Source organism: Dermacentor variabilis, chromosome 3 (genome assembly GCF_050947875.1).
Source record: "Dermacentor variabilis isolate Ectoservices chromosome 3, ASM5094787v1, whole genome shotgun sequence".
NCBI classification, from domain to species: domain Eukaryota; kingdom Metazoa; phylum Arthropoda; class Arachnida; order Ixodida; family Ixodidae; genus Dermacentor; species Dermacentor variabilis.
Genome location: NC_134570.1, coordinates 13,397,708 through 13,421,245, shown reverse-complemented (window position 1 = coordinate 13,421,245; position 23,538 = coordinate 13,397,708). Strand labels below are relative to the sequence as shown.

The 23,538-nt window shown below is 45.6% G+C and overlaps 1 protein-coding gene across 2 annotated transcripts in view; it reads left to right on the top strand.

The window, feature by feature from the left end:
* The window catches only part of LOC142575152 (uncharacterized), a 60,258-nt gene that overhangs the window by 17,429 nt on the left and 19,291 nt on the right, over positions 1-23,538 (top strand). The window contains exons 6-7 of one of the 2 annotated variants that reach the window (XM_075684216.1): positions 8,415-8,588; positions 20,567-20,740. In XM_075684216.1, coding sequence (XP_075540331.1) covers positions 8,415-8,588; positions 20,567-20,740 — 348 coding nt within the window. The remainder of the gene's footprint in view (positions 1-8,414; positions 8,589-20,566; positions 20,741-23,538) is intronic. The other variant, XM_075684217.1, reaches the window with a different exon arrangement.

Genomic DNA, 23,538 nt, shown 5'->3' with positions numbered 1-23,538 from the left:
GGAAGATTGCTTGAATCACGTCCAAAAAAGGATGGGGACTGCTTTGTGCATTCTCGTTGCCAAACACAAGTGCTCTATTTCCGAAACACTTGGTGGCAAAGGAAAATTGATGGGTGACCTGATCACCAAACTCCGTGCCTACTATGGATGGGCACTAAAATTCAACAAAGGAGATGTGAAGGCTATGCAGAAGGCTGTGATGGCAACCAACATACCACCACATCATGTCAAACGACAGTTTTTCAAACCACAGCCTTGGTCCATCTAGTCCAGACTCTTGGTGCCGTCAGAATGCTGCGCAAGCAAAAAATGAGCCCATCCCAAAGCATTGATATAATTTGCCTGTCCATGTTTGTCAAGCCCTTCTACCAGTGTATCAGCGCCTCTGACAAGAAAAATTGCTTCAAAGGTGCCAGCGCAGCATGACCCTAAACAATAATAGACAGTTTTAGCATAGCGTACGCTATTCCATTGCGTACGCTAAAAAGTAGCGGGTCGTCTGCGCATGCGCTGAACGCTAAACGAAATAGCGGGTATAGCGGGCGTACGCAACGCAAACGAGTTAGCGTTTTTGCGGGGTTTACGGAGTTTGCGGGAAACATGGCGGCGGTCCCGGCTGCCCGCTTCGAATTGAATTTGGTGTTGCTTTTGTAAAATGCACTTCGTTCGTAGCAAATGACTGTGTAAACGGCTTTCGCTTAGTCTCAGGCCGCTTCAACGACACAGTATTATGGATAACCTCGTGGTGTTTTAGAGATCGTTTCGAACGAGTCTAAGCCTAACGAAAGAAACGTTCGAGATGTCAGCGCCACCTATAGCTACAGGCGCGAAGTAGCCGCAACGACGGCATATGGCCTCTGAGATCCGAAGATATCGCCGGCCAACTAAAATTGTAGAAAACGTGCGCTGCTTAGCGTACGCTTATAGACCTTTTTCATCCGCGGTGTGGCAGCAGTGCGTGCATGACCCCACAGAACTTCCGGTCAGTCATTTTCGAAAGTACAGTAAGCCCAGAAAAAAATAAGTATTTTGCCGCATAGTATAATGTAGGCACATATTCTTGATGTTTTCAGATATAAAAAATGTGCGCCGTATGTCGAGCTCATGTATACGCGTTTTTTTGTTGCATTTAACACTGCAATTGACTTGCCAAACACTCCTACACTGCAATGAAACTGGTGCCAGATGTAAGGTCCTATAAATTTTTAGGCTACTGTAACTTACGTTTCTCCGGAATGTTTAACCGGAAGTCTTCTGGGAACTATGTTTGTAAGCATGAAAAGGGTCTATATGATAGCGTATAGCGTACGCTATAGTTACGTACGCTAAACTAAAGCTGTCTAATGAATGCTTGCATTCCATGATTTGGGCATTGGCACCTGTATGAGGAACAGCATGCCTCTCTTTTTGCTGTTGGAGCTGCTGTGGCTGAGGCAGTAATGAAATTTAATTTGGGGATCGAGAGAGCTTCATCTGCCATGCTCCAGGAGCTCCAGGAATCCGGGGCTACCGAACAGCGTGAGAATAGCCGAGCAAGATAACCGGTGAGCAGCAGCTTGCAAGCGTGCATTTGCACAAAATCTGCGACAAGCCTTCAAAAAACGCCATTTGGGTAGCTGTAGGCAGACAGATTACATCCTTGGTGGCTACTGACCATTTAGATATGTGGATATATCAATACTTTTTGTTATATTTTAATAAATATGAGCTTGTCCGTTTTTTTTTTCTTTCGTTTCTCAGAACATACTTTTGAATATTTGCATCCTTCCGGGAGCGATTTCGTAGTAATCGGGGCACCTAGAAGTGTAATTTTTGTTGCAGTACTGAGCTACATGAATAATGCGCACAATGGTAGTACCAGATTTTTGTATCTCAGTTTTAGTATTTTTTTTTATTGTCCGTACATTATATAGCCACTTTGAACCCATTTCGAACAGAAAGCTTTGATGTGCTATATACAGTCGAACCAGACTATATCGAACCCGTTTACATGAAATTATTCTAAATATCGAACAATTTCTGGACACGATATAGTTACAATGAGTATATATCGCAAAAATTACGCTTACATCGAACAAAAATAGCAGCGACACCCGATATATCGAACGTCAAGCGGCGGAAAGTGCCCCCAGAAGTTGGCTTTCCCTCGCGGTGGCGGAGAAAACCCGGCTGCGCGGCTCCATCCAACCGCACTCCCTACCGTGACCGCGCCCGACCGCGCTGCCTCGGACGAGCCGTCGGCACCCCCCCCCCCCCCCCCCCTGCAAAAAATGATCCTGGCCCGCCCACAGACAGCCAATCAGATGCTCTTGTGCCCTCGTCATGCAAGATGGCGAAAGTGCGACTTGTCTCGCTGTTTTTGCGTGTGCCTTGTAGGCCTTCTCTCGCAGTGTTGCCGTGATGAAGCGAAAGAATTTGCCTTTCGTCGTGAAGCTCGCAATCATAAATCGTGTCGAACACGGTGAGAAGTCGGATGTCCCCGCAGAGCACAAGATTCCGAGGAGCACTCTCGGCACGATCGTGAAGAATAAGGGGGAGATTAGAGCTAAAGCGTCCAAACTCACGACCGGTGCCCGTGGCGCCCGACCCGTACGCACGGCCGTGTACGAGTGGTTAATCTGAAATTGCTTAAGCCGTGCCGACTTCCGCGTGCTCGGTGATGACCGTAAATTTTGATGAATGCGACGAGGCCGTTGCCAGTGTTGCCGAAGTTTGGAGCGAACTGTCAGAATTTCCGGAAGCTGTTGACGAATGAACGGTGGATGAGTTTGTGAGCGCAAATGATGTGTCGCTACCACGGGAGAGCCCGAAAACGAAGACTACATTGCCAACATCGTACCGAGCACAAGTGAAAGTGGGCACAATGAGGAAAGCAACGACGGTCCTTGGCCCACATCCGCCGAAGTGATTGGTGCGCTCGCACTAGTCCGGTGCTTCTGCGCGAATGCGGAAAGTTGTGGCCTCAGCTGCTCAGACTCCTTAATGTGAAAAAGTGCGTGCGTCGCAGGCAGCGAAATTGCCAAAGCAGAAGAAAATGCAGGACTATTTCGTGCAAAACTAAGCTAGTTTAATCAATAAAGTGATATTATAAATGGTATGTGCTTTTATGACCCATTTATTTAGCAGGCTTATATCGAACTGATAGGCGTTTTTTTGCGAGTTCGAGGCGTTTTTTTGCGAGTTCGACTGTAATTGTTAATGATTGTTATACCCAAAAACTATTCCTACCATTGTGAAGCTTGTGGTTCCTAGTATCCAGCTATGTTGCTAAAGCGAGATTTTGTGGAGCTTTTGCTCCTTTGTTCCCATAAACAATGCTAATTAATTATAGTTAACTTTAGGATTGCATATTTTCAGAACAATTGCATATTTGGAATCAGCATAAAAAACTGAGCAAGGCTGTGCAGTTTCATTAAATTTGATTAATGGGGTCTTAATGAAGGTCACAATACCCACTTCCTGCCTTAACGTGCACATGACAATGAAATGAAGGCTCATATGGCAGAAGACAGGGCCGCACACAAAGAGGAAACATTCATTGCATTTTTTTTCATAACAAACCAGCGAGTAGTTCCTTGGGTTCAGTTTTGTGAATAATGCTCAAGGTTGTCCGTGTAAAACTGCAAGATTGGTGTGCTCCATTATCAATGCACTCTTCAGGTAGCCAAATGAATGACACCCCCATGAGTACTGTGAAAGAGAGCACAGAAATTTGTAGTCAAGAGGCCACAGTGGCTCAGCATCTGTGCCAAATGTAAAATTGTTCCACAAGAAAGCACTCATACTGTTGAATTGGGTATGCATTCACATGTGCTATTCAAATCCGCACATTATAAGTAACCTTTCTTTCCTTGCCGCCAAAAGCCTCACCATTGTACAGACTGCTTCAGCGCTGTGTGTGTGCAGTAATATAACTTGACAAATCAAAGCTGTGGTAATTCTGTACACTGAGAGCAACTTTGCATGTGGCTTAGATAATATAATGCTTCTACATATGGGTCAGCTTTGTATCAGCCCCTTTCTTGACTATTTGTTCACTGTTACACCTGAGCTATACGGTGCCATCGGGCGCTGCTGTAGCAGGGATGCTAGAACAGCTCGGCTATGCACAAACATCCTTTTACATCGTGCTTCTATTAAGGTGATGCAGATTTACTGTCGAAATGTGCTTATAATCAAACCTGCCCAGCATTCAAAAAAGCTTTTGAAATGTAAGGGTGGATGCTCAGTTTTGTAGGTGTGACATTTTACATTTATAGTGCAAGGCCACATCAATGGAAAGGAAGGACGTCACACAAATACTCGTATTGTGACCTCCCAGTCATAATGCAGGCAGTTTTCTGTGGTTTTTAGCTGTAAACATGTGAAGCAATCTGTAAATTCCAAACTATTAAGTTCAGATTCCAGGGAAGCCTGGAGACCGAACTTTCTTATTTTTTAGGATATCCCGATGAACCTTTCAGGGTGTGTTCACACCACCGAACTATGACGAACTGCAATGTTTCATGAAGATGTGTTTATTAGTTCCAGAGTTATTGAGGTCTAACTAGGTGGTTCATGTATATGCCTGAAGAAGAGCCTGGAGAAATGCCAGGACATCGTAGGAAGCTGAAATTCACTGTGATGGTCCCTTGATAGATATCCCAGGGGGCTACAGAGCCCTTTTCTTTAATTTTCCCTCCAAAAAGTTTTAAGACAACTTTGGATTTTATGTAGCCAGTAATGGGGACCACATTTATCAAAGATTAATTGCTTATTACAAATTAACTGCACCAGCTTTCAAAAAAAGAAGCCTGTTACCCCCTGGCAAAGTCATTCAGGAACAGAATAAAAAAAAAACGGCATGCAAATCTGGAGAGCGGTTCTCGAGATATCACCTTCCCCAGCACCACTACTAGCGAAAAAATGCGTTCCGAGACAACAGGCCACAAGAAAGAACACAAGTGTACATTCAGGTACCGCATACATAAAAAGAAAAACATTTTCAAGAGATTTCTTTTTTCCCGCTCAACAAGGCAGTGTAGTTATTGAACCAAGAAACAAAAAAAAGGGGGGGGGGAAGCAACGCACATAAAAACATCAGGAGCAAGCAACAACTCACAAAGCATCAAAAATACCAGGGAAACACAAGAAGAAAACACAACATTTTTAAGAGCACGTCACAGTAGTGCAGATTGTTTCCTTAAGTTTGGCTATGTCAGTTTCCATGGCTATGTATGAGGGTAAATCGTTCCAATCGGTGATAGTGTGTGGTACGAAGGATTGAGCGAAAGTTGATGACCGACACAAAATGCGTTTCACTTTGTTAGGGTGATTGCGACGAGGAAAGGTAATCGGCGGTGACTGAAAAAAATCATCACGAAGTGAGGAGGGGTGGAAAATTTTATTAAATAGTGATAAGCGAGAATGTTTTCAATGAAGGCTCAAGGATTGCAAACCGGCACGTTTATTTAAACATGTAACGCTGGTGAATGTTGAATAATCTGAAAAAAATAAATCGAGCAGCATGGTTCTGCAGGGCTTCAAGGTTAGAGGCTATATATACCTGATGGGGATCCCAAATTGCATATTCAATTTTCGGGCAAATGATTGTGGTATATGCCTGTTTTCTTACGAGTGGTGGCGCTTGCATGAGGGTTCGTTTAAGTATTCCAAGAGTACGGTTAGCAGCTACCAGGGTTAAATTTATATGGTGATGCCACGTTAGGTCAGACTGGAAATGAAGGCCAAGATATTTGTAGGAAGTGGAAGTCTCAATCGTGCTGTTATTAATAAGGTGTGTCCAATTTGAGATTGTCGTCCGTTAAATGTCATTAGCTTTTTGCTATCCCGCATGTTTGTTCGCTTTTCGGAAGAGTTTTTCAACATTTTTGAGAGTTTTACAGTGCACACAACACTCATGAGAGGGTGTCGATAGTTGATGGAAGCGCCACTGCTCCATTTGCGGCGGCACCCTCAGAACGGTGGCGCTTGTGGGGAGCATCGGTAGTTCATGGAAGAGTAGACACTGCTCGCGGGTTTCTCTTTGCCTGTTGCGCTTAGCTTTCTTGACGAAAGGCATTGGTTTGACGCGTTCCACTTGACTGCAGGCTACGTGCTACTTCTATGCTTCCTCAGTTGTCATGAGCGCTCCAGGCCCACTAATCATTTGGCACTCGTTCACAGCAATGTTCAAGAGGGCTGCCATCCTTTATGCCGAAGAAACAAATCGCTGCGCAGCAGGCCGCAAGTTCCATGTTTCTGAACGGGTGGTGTGAGAGTGGCGACTGCAGTGAAGCGAAATTTTCACCTGTGACATCAAGTGAGGAATTTCCGATGTGCCGAAGTCTGGATGCTTTCCGGAGCTGTAGGCTAAGCTTGCGGCATACGTCGCTGAAATGCACGATCGGTCCCTGCCGGTGAAGTGCGACATGGTCAAGAAACAAGCCCGGATCTTCACCTTTTAAAGACCTGCTTCGCAGTGAGTACGAGTGGCTGGCGGCAGAAGACCGCAAAATTACGCCAACCGGACCTGTCAAAAGAGGCTCCCTGGCTGCTGCATGTGGTTGGGTGTATTCGGCGTGGGCTGCTGTTCCACAAGATGTCGTGATGCGGTGGTTTGCCAAATGTGAAATTTTTTGGGACGACGACGCGCTGTGGGACTGCAGCAACGATGACTATGGCAGCACTAGTGAAGATGAGTAGTCCAGTGACCATGTCAGCTATTAATAAATTTTCGTTATCGAATGCTCCCTCGGGTATGCTCTTTTTTTTTTTTTTTTTTTCCCTGTCACACGATATGGGGAGGGGGGTCAACTTGCATTCGAGTCTACTTACAATCGTGTAAATATGGTGGGCCATGCAGCTCTTGGAGGTAGTGCTGCATCACGTTCGTCCTGTCCAAATACTCTGTTGGCGGCATTAATTGATACCGGAGCCCAAGTGTCCATAATGAGCGCTAACCTATATCGTCGCCTCAAGAAAGTTCTTACGCCTGCCACCACTCGAGCCGTACGCCTCGCCAATGCCACTGTTGCCATCAGGGGTATGTGCACTGCTCGCATAGGAATGGCTGGCCGCCAAGTTCCAGTCATGTTCACTGTGCTGACCAGTTGCCCTCATGACATAATCTTCGGGCTCGACTTTCTGACGATGCATTTTGCCCTCATCGACTGTTCCATCGGCACACTGTGCCTCGAGCTTCCTCTTCTTTCAGACGTTCGCCCCAAACAACCGAACACCCTCTGCGCTACAGTGTTTGTTCGCTTACCTCCAAAAGCCCTAACCTTCGTCGAGTTGGCCTCAATGGCAACCGTGCCTGATGGTGCCTATGTCGTCACGCCTATTCGTAATGTCCTCCTGGCGCGCGACATCTCTGTGCCACACTCTGTCATAACCCTTGCTGCGAATCAGGTGTGTCTTCCCATTATCAATTTTGGCTTGACGAAGCAAGTGTTACCTAGAGGCATAGCGGTGGCCACGCTCTGGTCAGTGACAGACGACCACGTCACTGCATTTGCAGCCAACGCGTCTCCAGATCCTCCTCATTACCTGCAGGATACCTTGAACCTCGATGGCCCATTACGTCCCATGGTCGCTCCAGACCTCGCACCTGACCAAGCAGCCGCCCTATATTGCCTTTTGCTTTCCTACCGCGAATTGTTTGACACTGCCAATCGATCACTTGGTCAGACATCCCTTGTTCAAGTAGTAACGGCTTTTCCTGTACCTCAGTCTGTCAAAGACGTCCGGAGTTTTGTGGATCTCTGTTCTTATTTCCACGGTTCGTGAAAGATTTCGCAGCAATCGCTCGACCACTCACTGAACTTCTGAAGAAAGACGTGCCTTTTAAGTGAGGTTCCCGTCAGGCTGCCACATTTTCATGCCTTATCACGATTCTTACCAATCCACCGGCCTTGGCCCACTTTGACCCGTCCGCACCTACAGAGGTCAGAACCGATGTCAGTGGTTATGGGATCGGCGGCGTCTTATCACAGCGCCAACACGAACACGACCGTGTCCATTCAAACGCTGATGCCTAATTCAAACCGCCGATGTGAAGGTATCGTCAAAGTGGCACGAAACCGTATCATTTGTTGCTGTCTCCAAAATTTATCAAAATGAATTGTTTTCTCATTCAAATGTGCTTTTTCTTTTTTATTGCCCGATAATTCTGAAAATTCTGCGGCCTCTTTCAGTGTAAGAAAAATCTATCGGCGATTACTTATTTGCATAAAAGGTCGAATTTCAATACAACGAAATTTTGATATAACGAAGCAGATTGGTGACTTTACCTACATATTATATGGAGGCTTAACTGTATAATAGATTTTTACCGGCTTGCGCAGTAAAGTAATCCCATGCATAATGTGAAGTACGAGGGCATGATTTTGAACAGAACTCCATGGCATGAAATGTGCCTCCCTTTCTTTTAGGACCAGGAGGACAGCGAGGGGGCAGAGCTTGCGGGTGAAGATGACAATGGTGGTTCCAACCGGCAGCCCCGAAGGGGACCCCCACCCCGGAGGCCTTTCTACCGACGCTACTTCCGCCGGCCACGAGGCATTCCCCGCAACTCGGGAGGAGACCGTGCCAGCCTTCAAGGGGAGGCAAGTACTTTTGCCAGGCACAGTCTGTGCTCCCAGTTTGCATGCTCCCTTTCGCACAGTCACTCTTCTCGACTTTCGGAGGTTTGTTCACTCACCAAAGCACCATGGTAACCACTAGTACTCGCACCATTTTTCATTGCTCACCCCGGTTTTGTTTTGTGGCTTTGCTAGTGCTTCAGTGCAACTGGTCTGAACATGTGGCTTTCAGTACTCGACCTAAGAGTCTTTTAACACTGCTCTTGTGGTGAAAAGTTCTTCTACAGAGTGTGCATTTGCCACTTCCGCGGTCCTTTCAGTGTCTAAAAATGTTTGCAACAATGTTATGGCCCATGCTTTTATGTATGTTGATTAAGGCATAGTCACACTAAAATTGCTGTCCGCTGATCTTGGTTTCTTGGTTTCCCTACTGCCAGTGATGGCAGTCTCTAGTGTTGCCAGCCATTGCAGTGTGCTGATGGCTGTGTCAGTAGTGCAGCAGCGAAGTTATCAAGTAGTCGATAGGCAATTTTGTTACAACTGCGCAGCGGCATGACAGCACTATCCACATTCCGATGTTGCTCTCATGTAACTTGTTTCTGACGATTTCCATACATGCTGTTAGCTGTTTTGATGTGTTTTACTTCTCTGAAAAATGCATGCAGCCTGTTTGCTATGGAAATGTCAAGAGCACAGCTTTCTGCATTTAAATGCAGGTTTAGACTGGCTCTTCCAGCAACATGAAGAACAACGGGGCATGTTGAAAATAATGAAACTTGATTGAAGGTCTAACTGGAAAAAAAAAAAAGAAGTTTACATGTTTGTGTATGCTGCTGCTACAAAGCATAAAGTGATTGGCGCATTCACAGCCATCTTGACCACAACTTGAAAAAGCAGCACCCCTCTCCATATGTCACCTGAGTTTTTTTGCAGCTGGTTCCTTGGAACCTGCTTGGAAACAGTACTCTCTTTTCTGAAATTGCGCGTCTGAAATGGTCAAGCATTGTGCAGGAAGTCTGTAACTCCCCTTTCTCAAAGGATAGAAATCTGCTAGCATTGGTATCACTTCATTTCAGACCCCTGGACTAGCCTTTCCCGTTTGGTGCGCTGCAGTATTGTATACACCAATGCATACATCAATGCATCAATTGAGCTATGCACGAAAGCATCACTGTTGTCTCTCTTCTCATGCTATTGCTATTTTCCCTGGATTCCACCACGATACACACCAGTAGTGAAAGCCACACAGAGCATCGCGAGTTGGCACAGCGTGACACGAGATAACACCAGCTTCTTTGTATCCGTGTCACCCATGGTCATGCTCCATGTGCCCAAAGAGAGAGAGCAAAGGAAAGAAAGAAAAGCAAAGCGGTGCCCATCCAGTTAGGATCTCCTCCTCCCTCCCTCTCTCTCAGCATGTGTCACAGAAGCAGAAAGCAGTAGTAGTATGGTCCCATAGCGATAGCAGCATACAACCCAGTTAGTAGAAGATGGCACTGACTTGAGGTGCAAAGGCGGCTGTGTCGCTTCAGCTGCAAAGTTTGCAAGAGTAGAGTCGAGATAATTCAAACTTTCGGTTAACTCTTTCAATACCCTGAGAAAATGGTAGTGTTTGTATAGGTCTCAGAAAAAAAAATTATTTACCACTACAAATAATGTTCCAGCTAGCATTGCAGCTTAGCATATTGTATGTAATGACGTGCTCCTTCCAAAAGCATACGTCACCGAACAAAAAATATTATGACGTAGAACAAAAACTCTTGAAAGCAGCATTTTTGCTGCAAGTTGATAAAAATAATTAAAGACATGGTATCTACAAAAACATAAATTTCAAAGGAAATTCAGAATATAAATTTCAAAGATAAATAACCCTGGAATAGTGTCTGAAAAAATAAATGCTTAGTACACAGTCACTCTTCAGATGCAAAAAAGAAATTAGGACCATTTTATCGCTCATGCCACGCAGTGAGGCAGTTCCTGGATATTGTGAAGGGTAGATGCCCTCCGCACTTTTCCCACAAAATGTCTGTTCCGTTTCGTAGTCCTCGTCACACATTTTGCAGTTCCGTTTCGGCATATTCTGAGGATGGTCTGATGAGAAGTCCAAGGAACATACTTCACCAGTTCGTCTAGAGTCATGCACCTCTTTCCAGGTTTGATTGCTCTCAGCGAAGCTGGACGACTACAAGATTATGCATCCAAGCATATCTGTTTGCATTTTTGCAGATTCTTTATCACATCTGCACACAAGTAGAGTAGAAAGAAACCTGACGCTGTTGTAAATTGTCTTGCGCTGCTTCGTAGTGCTGGGCCGAGGTGTGCTACGGGGAGTTTTCTTGACGTGAACGGAAGTTTTTTTGCTGACGATGGCAGCACATCATGGCAAAGCAAAGTATGCATGCTGAAGATATTCAGTAGAGTTCTCAGGTCGTGCAAAAAGATAAAAACAGTTAAGCGCGCACAAGAAGGAGACCGCTCAAGGCCGTTAGGGAAACTCGCCGGTGAACAGCTGTGTATGTCCCACACTGACTCAAAACATTGTTGCCGTCAGAGCTTGAATCTGCTTTGCAGTCATATTCAGAATCATAACTCGAGTCCTCATCACTAAATTCAAGTGCTGCTGCAGCATAGTTTCGAGTGTGACACATTTTTCACGACACAGCCATGCAAGACGACGCCATGGGAGCGACTTTCAATAACTGCGCAGTGACACTGGCAGCACCCCTTGCCTGGATTTTACGAGGCAAGCGCCACTGAAACTCTTGGAAACTGGTTGAAAATGCCAGGTCCACGTGTTGGACATGCAGCGGGCCTTCAGAAATATACTTCAGTGTAATAAGATGACTCGGACTCTATATGAAAGCTCACTAGTAAATAGGTAGCGACATTTTTGGTTAATTATCACTGCTCAGCACTGTTGGACAGCAAAGCTGGCAATATAATTTAATTCACGACTTGCAGGGTGCCATTTGATTACAAAATTTTGATGCTAGTTTGGCGTAATCGTGAACGGCATGCTTTTTTCTCAAGCGCGGCAGAAGGTGGCAGCCATGTCTCTTTTCGCCAGAACATACGCACATTAGTTCACAAAAAGGTCCGTCAAAAATCACATTGCCAGGGTGTGAAAACTTAGATTCTGAAAGTGCAGTGCCTGTGGTAACTACTGGATGGTTCAATATGTCGAAATCGGAGATCTAAAGCATCGATCACCGGTGATGGATTTCAAAGAGTTAAGCATGCACAGGGTGTCCATCAACCAGGAAAACCTGGAATTCTCAGGGAATTTGTGCCTCTGTCAGGGAAAATTTTATTGAAAGGGTTGAAAGTCCCGGTAATGCTAGCTCGAGTAACAGACATGAATTGTAATGAATCGTCTTTGACACCCTGTTGTCAGCTGGAGGAGTTGCCAGTGCACAGTAAATGACCGACTTTCCGGATGCCCGATAATTTGGACAGCTTCGCGGCACCACCACACACCCCATAGAGTCAATGTATTAGAATGCCTGAAATTTCGGACGCAAGAACCCTTTGCCATCCGATTTCCTGTCGCTTCTTGTGCCGACCGCAGGTCCGAAATGCCATTAATCAAAAGCCACCACTGCTGCTGTTTTTTATTACCTTGCCACCTCAAACTGGCACTCTCACATGCGGGTCTGCTGGCAGCCGTAGCCACCACTGCGGCAACGCTCGACCTAGCTGCTTCGACATTCATTATTAAGCTTCTTGCCGTTAAGTGCAATCTTTTTCATTTTTTTTGTTGTTGTTGTTGTTGTTAGCAATGGCACCGACTCCGGTCTTGTAATCCTCACGAATGGCTTCAAAGCTCACAGAGCGTTACGTAATGCCAGTCTCTGAGAGTTAGCTTTCCCTTAGTACAGCAGTATTACGCGGTGAAGGACAAGTGTGGGAAGGGGCAATTGTCACGGGACACTATGTAGTCCTTACCGTATTTACATGATTGTAAGTCGACCCCATTTTTAAAATTTGAAAGTCTGAAGTTGGATGGTCGACTTACAATCGAAACCAAAACATGGCCCCGCCAAAAAAATAAGCGATACCAACGAGAGCTACAACGTAGTTACAATTTTATGTTTGCTCTATGGTCCTACCCGTATCTTTTCGCTATCCTGAGTGTTTGTTTGCTTTTCGGAAGGGTTTTTCAACATTTTTGAGAGTCTTACAGTGCATGCAACACTCATGGGGGGTGTCGATAGTTGATGGAAGCGCCGCTGTTCCCATTTGCGGCGGCGCTTGCGGGGAGTATCGGTAGTTCATGGAAGAGCAGACACCGTTCGCGGGTTTCTCTTTCTCTGTTTAAAGGCATTGGCATTGGTTTGACCAACTTTTTGACGCGCTCCACTTGACTGCCGGCTACGTGCTACTTCTATGCTTCCCCAGTCGTCATGAGTGCTGCAGACCCACTAATCTTTCGGCACTCGTTCACAGCAGCGTTCAAGAGGGCTGCCATCCTTTATGCCGAAGAAACAAACCACTGCGCTGCGGGCCGCAATTTCGATGTTTCTAAACGGGTGGTGCGAGAGTGGCGACTGCAGCGAAGCGAAATTTTCACCCTGTAGTGGCAAGTGAGAAATTTCCCACGTGCCGAAGTCTGGACGCTTTCCGGAGCTGTAGGCTAAGCTTGCGGCAGCGTCGCTGAAATGCGTGATCGGTCCCTGCCAGTGAAGTGTGACGTGGTCATGAAACAAGCCCGGACCTTCGCCTTAATTTTAAGGTTCTGCTCCGCCATGAGTACGAGTGGCTGGCGGCAGAAGACTGCGAAATTACGCCAACCGGACCTGTCAAAAGAGCCTCCCTGACAGCTGCGTGTGGTTGGGTGCATTTGGCGTGGGCTGCTGTTCTGCAAGATGTCCTGGTGCGGTCGTTTGCCAAATTTGGAATTTCGCTGGACCACGACGCGCTGTGGGATCGCAGCAACGATGACGATGGCAGCACTAGTGAAGACGAGTAGTTCAGTGACCATTTCAGCTACTAATAAATTTTCGTTATCGAATGCGCCCTCGTTTTTTTTTTTTTTTTTTTCTGGTCAAGCGATATGGGGGGGGGGGGGGTCGACTTACATTCGAGTCGACTTACAATCGTGTAAATACGGTAATTATACATGCGTGCACCGCCATCTCCTGTCACAGTATGAGCACCGATATGCCTAACGAGTGTACTGGCAGGCCTTAAGAGCTTTTTCGGACGTGCCTGTAGCAATTTTAGCCCTTAAGGGCAGTTAAAGACATGCATTCATTTTTTCTGACTGTCTGATTTTTCGTATGTTTTTGTGGCCCCTAGGGAGTCCGAAAAATAGAACTTTGACTGTACAACTGACCAAGAGGATGCTTTAAATGATCTATTGGGTGAATGCGTGGCAGGAGCAGGATGAGAACGGAAAGGACCGATGCACTGAGGAATTAACGGTAAAGGAAGCGTGCCGTCGCCTCTTTGAAGGAGTTTGAGCTCAAGAAACAGTGTTGGCTGACACCGAGGTGCAGGTGTCCCTCATTCAAATCAAAATAAACTCTTTAAAGCAGTGAAACCGAACACTGAGATGTTGTGCACGAGCTGAGAGGATGTCAGGACAGTTGAGGTTGACTTTCCAGCTGCTGAGAGAGAATCTTAGTTGTGACAAAAGTTTAGGCCTCATACCGATGAGCTTGCTGTCAGTTTATAGAAATAGCTCATATTCAAAAATATTTACTTGTGCATGCATCTTCTTTTCAATCTTATTTGAACATGTTCGACTCAATTTGGAATGGGTTTTACTATTTTTTTCGCTATGCCCTCTGTTTTCTTTTTACATAAAATAGATACTACTCCTTACTATTCAAACTGGATTAAGTCATTGTTTTGTTTCAACATGCTTACTAGAAAGTGACAGCATCGAGCAACATGGTGTCAGCCTGCCTTGACATAAAACGAAGTTCTGGCTCATTCAGGGAATTTCGCAAAGGTGCACAGAGAAAACCTGGAAAACTCTGGGAATTTGAAAATGTCAACTTGGTAGACACCCTGAGGAAATAACTCAAGAAGTATAGCGGTTACACAGATAGTAATGCCATATTTGAAATCTGCTTGTACAGTCGACGAGTGATAATATGGACTCTGTGGGGAACGTAAGTAAGCCCGAAGTATCGAATGTCCGAAAAAAACAAATGTATCCAAAAAAGATTATTTACGTTTTAAGGCCCTTGTGCAAAGAAGTGGTCAGTTCATTGCTGGACGCACCTCCGCTTACACTGAAAACTGAAGAGGCTCGAGTCGGATCCGCATGTGAAGGCTCCAGAGCACACGGCACATGATCATCATCTGGCACACGACACCGCGCTGCCGACATCTGCACAGTCTTGAAATGTAATGGCGGCAGGAATCGGAACACCGCAGTCATGCAGGACACCAATGATGTCTGCATTTGAGCTCGTTGCTGTAGGCAGCAGTTCGAGCTCCTCAATTGCTAAGCCGGGCTGATTTGGACTACGACTCAACTCCTTTAGAGTCGTGGACTGCGAGAGCACTGTTGGTACCATTTGGCATGAACGGTCCATAACTTCACGAGAAAGTCTTCTTGAAGCCAGCAGAGTGCTGTCTGGAACGCATACAGTCGCCGACCGATTTTCCGGACTCCAAAAATTCGTACATACCCGATTATTCGGTCAGCTTCGCGGCACCGCCATTCTCCTCATAGACCATAATATATAACAACTGCCGAAAGTTCGGACACCTTGCAACCTCCAGTCTGATTTTTCGGACACTCCTTGAGCCAACTCGATCGAGGGCACCATGCACCGACTCTGACCGGTGCATAATCTGACCAATTGGTTCGACTTACTGAACGCCATTTTTGTTTTGAACGAAGCCTCCTTGATGCCCCACGAAGTGGCGCTACTTCGTTTCTGCCTGGTTTCATCATCGTTTCTGCCTGGTTCGATAGAGTAGCGGTTCCGGTTTCAGCTTAGTAAGCCATGTCAAGACAATCCAGCAGCTGATTTGTTTCTTTCGCGCATGTCGCTGCGAGCAGGTCACGTTTTTCGTTTGTGCGACTGGTGTCGGCACGGTGGTACTTGCTTCGTGTGCTGTGTCGAGGTTTCGGTGATCCAACGCGGCGTACGGAAACATCGCGTCAAGTGTCTAATGGCGCCGACAGTGCCCGCGCAGATTTCGCTGGGGAATGCCGGCAAGCGGGTGCCGGGAGGCCTAAGATTTGTCGCCTTCCGATGTGCTCCCTACCAAAGGAGGCATTGTCCCTACTGATGCGGAAAATGTTCTGCCGAGACCTGCGCAGTGGTTGCATTGCGATTCCGGACACCGTCTCATTTGACAGTTTCACAGGTGCTGACACTGCTGTACTGACATGCGCAGAACTCGACGACGGCGAGATCATTCGTCAGGTTTCTGCTGCACCGCCGGACGATGACGCATCATGTGCTACGCTGCCGTCGCATGCGGAGCGTGCACAAGCAGTGACTGCGCTTTCAGCCGCCTATAGTGACCGTACGACCCTCTCCGAGATTCAGGCTTATCTGATTGCGCGTAAACGGAGCAGCGTGCAACGGCGCACTCACGATTTCTTCAAGCCTACTGCCGAGCCCGAATAAGTGCGTGGAAATAAAGGATTTCTTTTTTTTTTTTTTTCTTAATCTGCTTTTTCGGACACCTGTTTATTCGGACATTTCCGCAGTCCCCGTGAGGTCCGAATAAACGGTCGGCGACTGTACTAAACAAACAAGCACAGAATGGCGGAACACTGTTCAGAAAGCAAATTCAACAAACAAGCGGTGGTGCCGGAATGGACTTGATAATCTCGATGTTGATGCGACCTCATAATTCAGGAATTCAGGTAACGCCTCCAAGATAAGAATTTGCAGTTAAATCTCTTGCACAATGCTGCACAATGGCACAATGCTGCGACCAGAGCAAAGCCTCAGGAATTATCATTTAGGGTGTAATCTCTGAGGCCATACTTGATGTCTCGTTAAGGTTGCCAGAGGAGATAATGGCAGCAGAGTCGGTGTGTGCTGTAGCCACGGATCGAGTCCGAATAATCAAATGTAGACCTGGCGGCTGTCTGAAATATCGGTTGTCTTTACACATTACGTCTATGGGGCCATTGGCGGTGCCGCGAAGCGGTCTGGATTATCAGTGTCCAATTTATCTGTCGGCGACTGTGATGTTCTATATATAGAAGTGGATGGATTTTCAAATCTCTAAAACAAATATTTTAAAAATGTCGTTTTGAGGAGTGTCTCCCCTTAATTCGAGCAAATTTCTCGTTTTTGGTTGACCCACTGTGTTTTGTGAACCCACTGTGAATCTGAGCTCGGCTCATATTCTGAATAGGAATTGAGCCGCTGCCCCAATGAGCAGACGAAGGTCCACGCGCTCAGCCATCCGAAAGTAACCGCGCGCAGGGAGGATGCACTTTCAGTCGCCCGCACAACGGACAGAAATGGGACGTTCTGGAATCAAGAAGACAGAGGGAGATGGAAAAAAGCTAAAACAGAGTTCGAAGGGCTTTACATTTACTGCTGCAAGTTGGAAACGAGGGTGCGGCGAGAGAGCGAAAGCAGCAGTCGAGTCACTCTTTTCGGAGAGGCAACGGCGCGTGCCCCTGAACTTGATGCGCCGTAGCAGACACACCAACAGAAGAAAAATAAAAACCTTCAAACCAGCGGCGACGGCAGAACAACGCTTGAACCCATAAACACGCGCGCCAGCCACGCATGATACAGCGAACGTGGAGCCACCGTGCCGTTCAGCAAAAAGAGAGGGGCGAGTGGCAGTCCCACTGTACTCTTCAATACATGTACTAACACAGGTCGAGGCGAAAATACGAACTTGTAGAAAGAGTCAGCAGATGGCGTGGCCAGTCCAGGAGCGCCAGCTTTGCGCTTAGGCGCGAAATTTTTAACGCACGATAGAGAACGTAACGGTACGTCCGTGACAGTGAAAGGGTTAAAGAAAAAAATGCTGTGACCATGGCAACGCTTCTGTGCACAAAAAATTGCCGCGATCTTTATGTAAACCTAATCAAATAAGGGGCACTGGGAACGAGCTGCCGCTCTTTTTCTCACCACGTCAGCAGTTTTTGGTGCACATCTTCAGTCACTATCAAAAGTGAAGTAGCGTAATCTTGTAAAGGTACCGTTTCCGAACCATTGCAAGATCGTGCCCGAGGTTTGCATGTTTGTAATATAAACCTTGCACTATAAATGACGATGTTTACATCCGAGAACATTTATATTACTGGTGCAGGTACGCATTGTCAGGATTTTTTTTTTTAATTCGCAGGCTTTTCCTTATTGTGCTTTCTTCCTCCCCCCCCCCTCTTTTTTTAACGAAAAAGAAAATGACCACATAAGACCTAGGTTGCTGCATACACGGTTGTCGGTCATTTCTCAGGGTATTCCACAACTTTTGCTTTGTCACTTTATTTAATAAGTAGGTAATAAATGTTGGTTAATTAAAATAAATGCTAGTTTCTTGTTAATAATAAAAACTGGACTATCATTTACGCAAGCCTATCAACATAGAGTGGAACTGTTCACAGAAAGCCCTTGGTTATTTTAATTTTTTTTGTCACATTTAGTTGGCACATCCGGTATGTAACTTAATGGTGGTTTCTGAGAAACCTGTGTGGGTTTCCTTTGCAACTTCTTGCTAAGTCGCGTGGATGATAATTCTTCCCTGTCATGAATTCTGCTCATCTTGCTAGTTTCCACAGAACTGATCTGTCGTAACCTGATAGTGTTCTGCAAAGTCGAATAAGAAACACCTTTTCTTCATATGCCTGTATTTCACTTGTATTGACCTTTACCACCAAAGCGTGTGTTTACTGCTCCGGTACGGACAATTCATGCTCCAAACCTGGTCCAAAGTTCCAAATTTTCTGCTCCCAGAGCTGCTCCTAAACTACCTTGACCATTTCAATCCCTGCTTACGGTTTTGTTTGGAATTTGTGCAGACAGTTTCTGTCATGTGAACCATAGATGTGCATTTCATTAGTTTTACATCATATGTGTGACACCACTGCATCTGGAGACCTTGCATTGGTCTATCTCCTCTGATCGTGCTTTTCAAAAGCAAGCAAATTACTTGCCAAGCCTTCTTCCTCGTCCTGCGTTCCTGTTTTAAACCAACAAATGACGCTTGCTGCCTGTGATTCAATGTTGGCCAAATAAGGCCATCAGGCAATGAAGCCAAGGAAAGCATTGGGGTAATTAGCGGTGGGAGAAATTGAAATGTAGAACATAATGAAGAATGGGTAAATAAAAGTGGACGAAAAGATAACTTCACCATTGGAGACTGAACCCACAACCTTCAGATATGCCCTTTCGGGCAAAAAATTTTGTTCCGCGTCTGCCGGCCATGGCCTTGAGTTGCGGTGGCTAACACCTCCAGGGCTAGATCTAGTGCACATAAATATGCAAGTTACTGAACGGATTGATGACTGCCGCTGTAGCACAGTTAGTAGTGCATTACATGTGTAATGCAAAAATTGTGGGTTAAGATCCCACCAGCAACAAGTTGTCTTTTCGTCCACTTTCATTTCCCCTTCATTATTTTACACATTACAATTTCAACGACTGTTAATTACCCCAAACTTTTCCTTCGCTTCATTGCCTGTTGGCTCTATATGGTTGGGATTAATAAAGATCGAGCCCATTTCTCTTCTTCTTGTTCAGTGTTGGCCGAAGACAATTGGCCAGAAACTTGGTACCCAATATCAAGAACTTTTCTGGTATGTTGCCTGCAGGCAACACTCTCCATAAAGGGTTAGAGAAGTGCAATGAAACTTGTTCGTTTCTTGTAAACACATTGTTCATGGCAGACTTTTTTTTTTTTCAGCATAGGGGTTACTGGTGCTTAGATTCATAATATTTTAGAAAAATGACAGTTACCAGGGAAAAACAGGCCAGTTCTGTGTAACTCCTGTAAACTTGTGTAAGGGCTGCTGTCCTCCCCATTAGCAAACTTGTGTAAGGGCTGCTGCCCCCCCCCCCCCCCCCCATTATTTTGATGTGTGATGCGGGGCCGAACCTTTTCGTGAGGATAGTGCTGGCACAACCGGTGAATTGTGCACACCCCGGCTCTTGCCTTCTAGTAGCTACACTCGAGAAAATTCGCCAATACGCATGTGCCACATTGGGGCACCGAACGAAAATGCTTCTCCAATGAAGTTTATATATATATATATATATATATATATATATATATTGGGTTGCTGTTCGGCTCTCATGCGAGTCTGTGCCGTATATAAGGGACTGTGAAGCAGAATTTCCTCTCAAGGGAGCAGTCACGGTGTACTGTGGTGCCCTGGATGATAAGCCAGCAGTGACGTATAAGTTACAGGCATAAGTTGTCTAGAAGTACTGAAGAATGGAATGTAAGAAGGACCAAAGCTGTAGTTCTCTACAACACTGGTGAAAATATTTTGTACAGGTTCCATAGGAGTCCTAACGTGCCACTTGTGGGTACCAGTGTTTCACATTTTGTGTGAAACTGCAACTTTGTTTTAGCTCCAGTAATAGGCTAAGCTTGAGTCGATTATACATGTGCAGAATTGTACTTCTTGCATCGTGTATTGGATGGTGCAGTGGCTGCTCGTGTTGCCTTTTCATGCTTTGCTTTGGACCCTATGTGTTCAATTGACCCCTGTGAGGGTGTGTTGAAGCAATGCAAGTGGACTTGGTGCAGATGTAGTTGCCATGTTGTGGTCCCAAATGATGTGCTTCAGCAACTGGGTATCCCACTGCAATTTAATGTCGGCGCATTTGTAGTAGTTATGGCTGAAAGTGAAACCTTTAATTTGCCTATAGTGTGCTTGTGAGGAGAAGCTTATAGCATTTTGTTATCTGGTAACACTTCTTTATTCAGATATACATTTTCTGCACTTAGTGATGTGCTTTCTGAAAGAGTGCGGCCACTTGCGTTACTTCAGCCAGTCAGTGCCCACAGCCGAAAAAGAAGTAGGGCACACGAGTGTGGGTGCTTCTTCCTAGGACCTGGATCGCGGTGATGACGAGGACGGGGACTACTCGGGCGGCCGAGCCGATGGTGGCTCTCGGAGGCCCCCCCAGCCTCGCAAGTTTTATGGCCGCTACTTCAGGCGCCGGCCGCGGCGACCACGCAGTGACACTGAAGGCAGTCAGAGCGGCCTCGACGGGGAAGCGAAGGTGCGGCTGAGGGCACCTTTCGCCCCAACCTCTTTCTTTCGCCTTTCTTTTGTCACCTGTGAGTGTGTTGGTGGAGTAGTAGTTGTGCTATAAATTTTTCTCCCGGGGGTTCTATACAGGACATGTCCAGAGACCATGCAATCTTGAATTCAAAGCTGTGTTTAAAAAATCTTGTGGCCAGAGACTAAGATTTCTTTTTTTTGTGTGTGTGTCCTTGTTTCCTTGTGTCCCAAAGCAAGATTTACAAATGATGTTAAATCCATTTTGATTGCAATTCTTGGTAACTACAGCCACGTGTTTGGAGGATGAGAAGGCTGTGTTGGCACAAGACACTAAAGTCAATGCCGGATGTGAAGGACTAGAAGGGGGTCGCGTAATAGTTGAATATATCAACAATTCGAAATACAAAATGTGCCTATCTGAAGCTTATCTGAAACCTCTGCATGTCTCGGCAGTTTTCAAAGATCATGAAAAGGGAGAATTTACTGAGTTACGTCTCCAAGGCACGTACCTCCAAGAGGAAGATTTCTGCTGCAGCCGCGGTGCTGTGATGTTTATGAGTAGCAGAAAGCGCGCAGTAAGACACTCGTCCACACTGCCTGGCTAATGTCATGAAGCCTTGATCTCTGAACTTGTTGATGCTAGACACTGGCAAGTTCACTGGAATGGAAAGGGAACTGTAAGAAGCACGTTAAGAAAAGGCATGGCATATGCTTGTGTTTGTGTTGGCAACGAAGAATATGCTGGATTAAGAAAAGGAAGCAGCAGGAAATTGCTCCCTGAGAAGACCGATAATCATAGTGTGATGCAACTTGCAAAATAATGATATTGGAACGTCCAAGAGTTTAGAAGAAACGGAAAAAAAATTAAATTGTCACAACAGCACATCACAAGTCGCCATTGGCATTGAAGTCTAGATATAACAGTTATCTTTAAACAACTCTGATAGCGTCCACACAACAATGGTTGCTTGTATACTGTGAAATGTTCATATGCTGCGGCCTAAAGCGCACAGAACGGTGCAAAAACGCGCTCTTACTGAAATCGAAACATTGTGTGGAGACATGCATGCAGATGTGCAGTCAGTTACTGCAAACCTGTGCGATCGCTGCATTGAGACTTCGTTCTGTTGTGCTCCATTTGGTTATCCAGACGGCCTGCTATAAGTAGTTTGCTCTCAGCAATTGCCTGCTTTTCACGCAAGAAACCAGTTCGGGGGACTAGATCCATCACAGTGACCAAGCGCAGTGAGCATTCACTGCATGTATTTGGTAAAGCGATACCATCTGTATACCATTCTATGCTTTCTGTTTGCCCAAGATTATTGCTTAGACAGTAAAGAACTTCCATTGTTTCGAGAGTACTTACAGAAATAACCAGGAGGGCTCTCGCGTGGTGTTTTTATTGAGCGCCAACAGTCAAACCTATGTTACGCAAGCGAGGCGCTTCCAACAGATGGCGACTCCGTAAGTCCTCGCCACCAATGTGCGGTTACATTATGAGGGGTCAGAGCTGTACACTTTTGCATGGGCTTTCGAAGGGGATGTTACAAGTTTTCAATATAGACAGTAATTTGTTATATCCAGGATCAACTGTATTCTGCTCTAATTACTTACCGTGTGGCACTGTGGAAGCTGCACAAAAAGTTTGGCCGTCAAAATATGCCACTCTGTGCGCTTCGTGGTCAAGTGGTCAGGCATCTAGCTTTGGAACAAACACGCATAGGTGTGACCCTCGTCTTGATACTTTTTCCTTTTCCTTTGACTTTTTTTTTTCTTTTCACTGACAAACGTTTGCCTTGTGTGAACTCTGCACAGCATCTTTTAGGCATCATACTAGATTTGCAATATTACGTACTACATTGCAAAGTAGGTGCAGCCATTGGCCAGTCAATGCTTGGCTTGTCGCCGACAGCATATGCACATCATGCTGCAGCAACAGGCTGGAAATGACAAGCATAAAACTAGGGGGTGTTCGAATAGGAATTTTTGAGACCAAATTCGAATCGAACACTGCCAGTAGCAAATCGAAGTGCTTTCGATTAGTGAACGGCCGTTATCAATTAATATAAAACGATGTTCACATCCTAGTTAGAACGTTTGTGTCATTACGTACGGACGAACCTAGATATAGCGAACCTGAAGGGGATCACAAAAAAAAAAGTTAGATATGTAGATAATTTGATATATAAAATAAAGATTTTATACAATAGTTTTCAAGGATTTCACAGCTCTTTGTTCTACACAGTAGTTCATTATATGCGACTTTGATATATGTGGGTTCGACTGTATTATTTCATGGAGCACTGTGTATTCAAAGCAGAAATGGAGCATTAGGAGCAAACAAGTTCCGTATTTACTCAAATGTAATGCAATTGCAATGTGAGGGTAAACTTTTCAAAGGTTCGTGAAATAAAGAAAAATATAAACCCATGAATGTAATGCAAAAAAAACAGAAGGAAATAGTACCTTTATTCAAGGAATCAAGTCTGAAACAAGTTCTCTTCACTTGTCATCGTTGTCTGAGAAGGAGACAAAGCTTTCCTTGGGTGGTGGTAGTCTTGGGCAATCACTTTAGGACATAGTTTTACTTTAGCAAAAATTTGTGTGACTTTGCACAAAAGTGCCCCTGACAAGTGTTTCTGGCACTGTGCCAAGCTCATTATCGGTGCCAAGCGTGCTGTCGGCCATGTACTTCAAGTGGTTCGTTGCCGAAACATCTTGCAAAAGAGAAACTATTTCCGAAAGTCACCGCCCGAGAATCAAGTCATCCGTCGCATCGAGCTCGTTTGAAGTCAA